General features: G+C 57.2%; 3 protein-coding genes across 3 annotated transcripts in view; all 3 read left to right on the plus strand.

The window, feature by feature from the left end:
- Positions 1-704: 704 nt before the first annotated feature.
- On the plus strand, positions 705-2,155 carry SODALDRAFT_283999 (protein kinase DC2; the record flags this gene model as incomplete). Its single annotated transcript, XM_028608440.1, has 3 exons — positions 705-915; positions 1,075-1,708; positions 1,828-2,155. The coding sequence occupies 3 exons, from the start codon at positions 705-707 to the stop codon at positions 2,153-2,155; spliced, it is 1,173 nt and encodes a 390-aa protein (XP_028463183.1).
- Positions 2,156-3,502: 1,347 nt separating this feature from the next.
- SODALDRAFT_337396 (GTPase-activating protein GYP2) lies at positions 3,503-6,961 on the plus strand (the record flags this gene model as incomplete). Its single annotated transcript, XM_028612679.1, has 2 exons — positions 3,503-3,925; positions 4,025-6,961. The coding sequence occupies 2 exons, from the start codon at positions 3,503-3,505 to the stop codon at positions 6,959-6,961; spliced, it is 3,360 nt and encodes a 1,119-aa protein (XP_028463184.1).
- Positions 6,962-7,023: 62 nt separating this feature from the next.
- SODALDRAFT_363199 (hypothetical protein) overlaps positions 7,024-7,209 on the plus strand; it is a gene marked incomplete at both ends in the record, with an annotated part of 334 nt that continues 148 nt past the window's right edge. The window contains one exon of the mRNA XM_028614539.1: positions 7,024-7,147. Coding sequence (XP_028463185.1) covers positions 7,024-7,147 — 124 coding nt within the window. The remainder of the gene's footprint in view (positions 7,148-7,209) is intronic.

Here is a 7,209-nt window from a genome sequence, read left to right on the forward strand (position 1 = left end):
TCGTAAGTGTTCTTTTTACTTCGTAATATATCCCCCATACCCTTCCCTAGTGTAAGTTAGCTTCTTGCCATCTAGGTCGGTGGATTGTTAAAACTGCCAATGTATAACGTACCTACCCTACCTTGGGTAGGTTGTTAGTGTTGAATAAGCCCGCCCCTTTTCTGTCATCAATCATAAGGGGGCCCCCTCCTTCCTTCAGCTCTTCCTATTCTAGACCTCAATTTTTTGTTTTTGTTTTTTATTTTCCTACCCTTCTTTCTCAACAACAAAGCACCAATTCCACCACCGAAACCACCACCGACTGCCATAGGCGAATCCGTATTCTCATCCCAACAAGAAATCGTCACGCCTAGGCAGTCGGATTGAGCGATGATTTCAACAGAAGCCACAGAAGAACCTGTCAGCAAAGCGATGGCTATATGTTAAAGTTGCCAGCCTGTCCCTCGTGACTTTCGCAAATCACTCGACTACCTCGTTTGCCTCGGCTTTATACATCCTCTTTATCGCTGCTTCCCACCAGCCTTGACGTTAGTCGTGCGCCGAGTCGCTCTTCGTTTGCTACCCTATTCTCTTCGTATGTGTTAATTGCGGCACTTTCACTGCGACGACCCGATCTATTACCTGCCGACAAGGCCCCCTCCAATTTTCCTTTTCTACCTCTACCCAGACTACTCGAGAATCGATTCCTCAGTCGAACCGACATCATGGTGGCAGCCGTTTCCCACGTCAAAACCCCTTCCCTCAGCAGCAACCATGACAAGCCGGCCCAACCGCCGGCGTCTCAGCCGGGCCTGTTTTCGCGCATGAAGAGCAGGATACACAACGGCAGGGGTCATCACAACGCCGGCCATGGGCCCATAGCCGGCAGGAAACTTTCGTCCCACGACTTTCGCATCGTGAGGACTCTGGGAACAGGTTCGCGTGCCCGGCCTTTCTCTGCCTGTCTCTAAGGGCAGGGTCTCGCGGGCATTTCCCCGGCCCCTCCTTTTTACCTCACCCTCTTTGTGTCTTCTCGTGGACTAGAAGATCATGGTCTGGCTAACACTCGTGCCCTCGCGCCGCTTTGAACGTTAGGGACCTTTGCTCGCGTCTGCCTGGTGAAGCCCGTGAACCCCTGCGAGGAGGAGAAGAAGGAAGTGTACGCCCTCAAGATCCTGCGCAAGACGGACGTCATCAAGCTTAAGCAGGTCGACCACGTCCGCCATGAGCGCAAGATCCTCGCCGACGTCTCGGGACACCCCTTCATCACGAACCTCTTGTGCTCCTTCTCCGACCACGATTCGCTGTACATGCTCCTAGACTACGTTCCCGGTGGCGAGCTCTTCAGCTACCTGCGCAAGATGCGACGCTTCGACGAGAGCACATCCAAGTTCTACGCGGCCGAGATCGTCCTCGTCCTCGAGTATCTCCATGAGCAGCAGGGCCGCGTCGCGTACCGTGACCTCAAGCCCGAGAATCTCCTGCTCGACCGGAACGGCCACATCAAGCTCGTCGATTTTGGTTTCGCCAAGCGCCTCACTAACGGCGAGGGCAACCCCATCGAAACGTACACTCTCTGCGGCACTCCCGAGTACCTGGCTCCTGAGGTGATCCAGAACAAGGGCCACACCACGGCGGTTGATTGGTGGGCTCTGGGCATTCTGCTTTACGAGTTTCTCACGGGATATCCGCCGTTTTGGCATCAGAATCCCCTCGAAATCTACAAACAGTGAGTAAGCTTTTTCTTTCTTGCTTTTCTTTCCTAGACACTGTTGGCACCTCTCTTCCACCTCCCCTTCTTTAGCCTCACCCGTAGTGATAACACTCGGCTTACGCTGTAAAATGAAGGATTGTGGAGAAACCCATCACATTCCCGGCGGAACCTCACATTTCCGACAACGCAAAGGACCTGATCCGTTCGTTCTGTACCGTGGATCGGTCCAACCGACTGGGCAACATCAGCGGCGGGGGCCAGAAGGTCAAGGAGCACCCATTCTTCAGGGGCATCCGATGGGATGACCTCCTGTGCCAGCGAGTCCGCGGACCGATTGTGCCCCCGGTCCGCTCGGCCAGCGACACGACGTGCTTCGAACACTACCCGGAAGAAGCCGGGAAGCGGGAGCCATACACGGACGATCTGGCCCAGAAATACGACCCGTGCTTTGCCGACTTTTGAGTTTGTCACGGCGGCTTGCAGCTTTCGCGGCCAAAATAGAGAGGCGTTTGGATGGCTTGTTATGCCTCGGATTCTTGTTTCCCTCTCCTTTTTCGTTGGGTTTGGGTTCAGTGGTTGTAAGAGTAAGGTAGTAGTTATGACGGGCCAAAGCATATGGATGGAACCTCTAGGGGTCAACCGTTCTCGTGCTGGCCGGGCCGAGACGACTCGCGAGACGCATCAAGGTAGCGTCGTCAGTGGAAAAGCAAGTCCCAGGAGACATGGCTGTGGGGTTGGGGATGGGAACGAAAATTAAAAGAGCAGGAGCACTGGTGGGAAGCAAATCAGGAGTAAGTCGAGGTAAGCAAGCGAGCCTCATTTGGCCATGTGGGGGAGTTCGTCCGCAGCGTATTCTTCGTTAGCTTGAGCCATGAGGAATATACAAAGTTAGCAGCCTACGGAGTTACACGAGGTCCTCTACGGGATACCCAACGTGACCATGTGAGGGCTCTGCTATCGATCAACGCATATTAAGATACAAACTCCGTGCCGTACCCCAGAATGCCGCGCTTAGTCAACTCTCCTCTTTCTAAAACTGGAACAGTAAGGTAAGGTAGACTTTTCAGTTTGTTGGTCGCTCTGACCAGAGTCGGTATAAGGAGGAGTACAAATAGACTACTGGTTGGTGGCCATCATTTTATAGTGCTCTGCCCCTGTCCCAGTTGTACCGACGCTCCAACATGATATGGAGGGGTACCTCTTAAACTAGAATGCCTCAGCCTAAGGTAGGTACCTAGGTAGTGGAGCTGTGACAGGAGGCCTTTAGTATCCATGCTTACCATGGACCATCGCATCCGTATAAGTACCTCGAGTATTTGAGAAGCACTACGCTTTATCCGTCTCGTCCAGGGCTGAAAGGTGTCACGGTACCCTCTTCGGACATTCCACGTATGTACCGGTTCTGTCCTGTAATTACCTTAGTACTTCCCCAGACTGAACCTGTCGTACCTACCTGCCTGGGAATTATCTTCCCCTTCGCTCCTTCACGTCCGATTCGATCTCGACACCACCAGCCTCACGATACTTTCCAGCAATCTTGCTGCCCGCTCCCTTCTTTTCCACGTCGATCCCGGACCAACCCATCCATTCTTCTACTGCTCTGTTTTCTCTTGTTGAACAGAATAAGCTTGTCCTGTTTTCTACTGCCTCGCCGCCGAACCCTCCTCCTTGTATCCCACGCTTTACTGGCACTTGTCAACCCCCCTTTGCCTGCATTCGCTCTCTCTGCTCTCTCTACTCTCTATTCCCTCTTTTTATCATTTCCTCGACCGACTCGATATGACCAGCTGACCGATTCATCGTCCCATCATGTTGAACCTGTCCAGCCTGGTGCAGAAGGCCCAGCAGCTCATCGACCCTACCCAGGGCCTCAACCTCTCCAATTCCGACAAGAACCCGTCCAAGGCCTCCCTCTTCCAGAGCCAATTTCGCCTCTCCAGCTCCCAGAACCCCCTCTACGAGATCAATGCCGAGCTCACCATCCCTCCCCCGAACGCCACCCAGGGCGACCGCGACTCGGACAGAGGTTACCACTACGCTGGCAAGCTGCACCTCTCCGAGGCCTACCTCTGCTTCTCCACCACCCCGAGTAGCTTCGTTCGGTCGGCCAACACAGCCACCAGCTCTGTTTTTACAGGACAGACGCATGGTGCCGGGCCTAGCGGGAATGGCTTCACTTTCCCGCTCTGTGCTATCCGCAAGGTCGAGCGGTTGAACAGCCAGTCTTTTCAGGTTGGAAGCCTTCTTACCCTCCCCCCCCACACCCCCCCGAACTAGGTCTGTTGACTCGGGAGATATTGGAGGCTAATGCGTTTGTCTTCCCCTTTCCAGTTCGCCCTCGCCATCACTACATGGAACAGCTTCCTATCCGTCACCGGCAAAGAGAATCCACCGACCGACAAGAAAAACCTCAGGGAACAGCGAATTACTTTACATCTGGCGGACACCCGCCACGCCTGCGAGCGTTTTTGCGACGGACTGAAGAAAGGGCTGCGGGCTGCTGTCGGAAATGTAGGCAGGCTTAGAAAGGTTGTCGCCGAGTGCTACTCAGAGCACCTCCTCCGCCCGGAGGAAAAAAAGGACGCCAGCCCCCCCGACGCCGGACTCGGCATGATGTTCCGCTATCCTGGTGACCCCAAGAAGCTGCGCGATCGCGCCAAGATGCGCCTCTGGGCTGAGTACCTGCGCGACAACGGCCGCAACATCACCATCATTCGCCAGCCCACCTTCCACAAGCTCATCCGCGTCGGCCTGCCCAACCGCCTCAGGGGCGAGATCTGGGAGATGACCTCTGGCTCTATTCACCTGAGGCTCGAGAACCCCACCCTCTACGCCGACACCCTGGCCAAGTTTGCCGGGAAGGAGTCCCTCGCCATCGATGAGATCGAAAAGGACCTGAACCGCAGCTTGCCCGAGTATCCCGGCTTCCAGGACGAGGAAGGCATCGGCCGCCTGCGCCGCGTCCTGACCGCCTACAGCTGGATCAACCCCGACGTCGGCTACTGCCAGGCCATGAATATCGTTGTCGCCGCCCTCCTGATCTACATGTCCGAGAGCCAAGCCTTCTTCCTCCTCTCTTCCCTCTGCGAACGCCTCGTACCCGGCTACTACTCCACCACCATGTACGGCACCCTGTTGGACCAGAAGGTCTTCGAGTGCCTGGTGGAAAGGACCATGCCCATATTGTGGGAACACCTTGTCAAGAGCGACGTCCAGCTCTCCGTCGTCTCGCTGCCCTGGTTCCTTTCTCTGTACATCAACTCGATGCCTCTCGTCTTCGCCTTCCGCGTGCTGGACGTCTTCTTTGTCGAGGGCCCCAAGGTTCTCTTCCAGGTCGGACTGGCGATTATGAGAATCAACGGCGAGGAGCTCCTGGATGCTGCCGATGACGGCACCTTCATCTCCGTCCTCAAGTCGTACTTCTCCCGTCTGGATGAGTCGGCGCATCCAAAGTCGGAGAACCCGAAGCTGCGAGCCGTGACCAAGTTCCAAGAGCTCATGGTGGTGGCCTTCAAGGAGTTCTCGCAAATCACCCACAGCACCATCACCGACCTGCGGCTCCGAAACAAGGACGCGGTTCTCAGAAACATCGAGAGTTTCACCAAGAGGACGGCCATCCGGAACCTCGGGCCCGACAGCAAGCTGCTCAGCGCCGACGAGGTGGGTGCGCTGTACGACCGCTTCTATACGCTGCTCTACGAGCGGCAGCAGAGGGATCTGATCATCCAGGAGGAGACGCGGCGTCGGGCGAGGGACAGCAGGGCGAGAGCCCAGGACCTGTTCCGCGGCGAGGGTGAGGGGGACCACATCGTGGACAAGGGCCGGATTGCCCTGGGCCCCAGCACCAGCATGATGGACTACAACGCCTTCAGGGAGTTCTTGGCCAGCATGTCCAAGTGGGCGGTCGCGGACACGCAGCTGCAGGCGCAGGCGCACACGGGCAATCGGAAGTCCGACGCGTTGCTGAACCCCTGGGGGTCTGGGCCGGAACCCGCCGATCACGAGTTCATGCGGCGGCTGTTCAAGAGCTGGGACGTCGGTGGCACAGGAGAACTCACGCTGGCCAACGTGGTCTCCGGTTTGGCCAGGATCAAGGGTAGGAGGGATATCATGGGGGCCATGAACTACTTCTTCGAGCTCTACGACGATGACAGCGATGGGAAGGTGGACCGCGAGGGCATCCTACGCATATCCGAAGCGTTGCTCTTCCTCTCCCGGCGGGGGCTGGAGGGTGCGCTGAGCCCGAGTACTTCGACGCCTACATCGAATGGCGCCAACAGCCAAGGGCAGCCCGGGACTTCAGAGACCGACTTGGGCGGTGTGTCGGCCAACGAGCGGTTCCTGGGCAGTGTTAGCGCATTCATCAGGAGGTGTTTCGAGTATGCTGACCCGGACCGACCTCGGACACAGGACGGTCAAGCAGGGGAGGAAGGGGGCGAAGAAGAGCGAGAGAAAGCACAGGCAGACAATAGCGAGGCTTTCGCTATCGGAGACGACGACGACGAAGACGAAGACGAACTCGATCTCTTGGGGCCGGACTCTCCGCCCGGCAGTCCCAAACCGGCGGCGAAACCGTCGACGACGCCCGCGCTCTCGACCGATGGCTCTGCACGCAGAGTTTCCAGGGCACAATCCGAAGCGGCCAACGCGGCGCTCGACCCCGCCAACCCCCTCCACATCACGCTCCCTACGTTCCGGATGGTGGTGTTAGCCGACGAGCTCTTGGAGCAGTTCTTCGAATCGTCCTTCCCGACGTCGTTCCACATCATGGAGGGCTTGGGTTCGTCGGCGCCGCCGGCTTCATCGTCGCTGACGACCTTTTCGAGCATCAACTTTGGCCACCGGGCGGCGATGCCGGCGATCGCACCGGCAGCTCAGGGGGCGACGCGCGGGCTTCGGGGCGTGCTGGACAACATTGTGACGGACGGGATGCGGGTGGCGGCGGAGGTGCGCAAGAGGATGGACGAGGCGCAGAAGGAGCTCGAGAAGACCGCGTTGCCGGGGCAGAAGGACGAGGACGACGAGGACGACGCGGACATCGGGGTGGAGATTGGCGTCCGGGGAGGCGGTGCGGGCTCCAGTACGGATCCCGAGCGGAGGAGGGTGCGGAGCGAGGACAGAGATTTGCTCTCGGGGGCGGATGCCGAGGCGGGAGCGACAGGGTCCGGGAGTGGTAGTGGGAGCGGAAGGGAGGGGAAGCTGGTTGATATCGGGCCGGGCATGAGCGATGCGGGTCCCAGTAAAGGTGTCGTCGAGTTTGAAGGGTGATGATGGGGGACGGCAGTGGGGGGTTTCGATAAAGGGATTATATCCTGTGCATATATGCTTGAATGTCTTTTTACATGGGATGCTTTTGGAATGGTGTTGATGTGGGATTCGGATGGGTTGCTTTTGCCCATGGCGCAACGCGGCAACATGGCAGTTGTCTTGACATTTCGCCTCGAAACGCTTATGGTATGTATGTACATACATTTGCCCTTGTTCAGGAAGCAAACGAGAATAAGCAGAGAAACCAA

This window comes from Sodiomyces alkalinus (assembly GCF_003711515.1).
Source record: "Sodiomyces alkalinus F11 unplaced genomic scaffold SODALscaffold_11, whole genome shotgun sequence".
Lineage (NCBI taxonomy): Eukaryota > Fungi > Ascomycota > Sordariomycetes > Glomerellales > Plectosphaerellaceae > Sodiomyces > Sodiomyces alkalinus.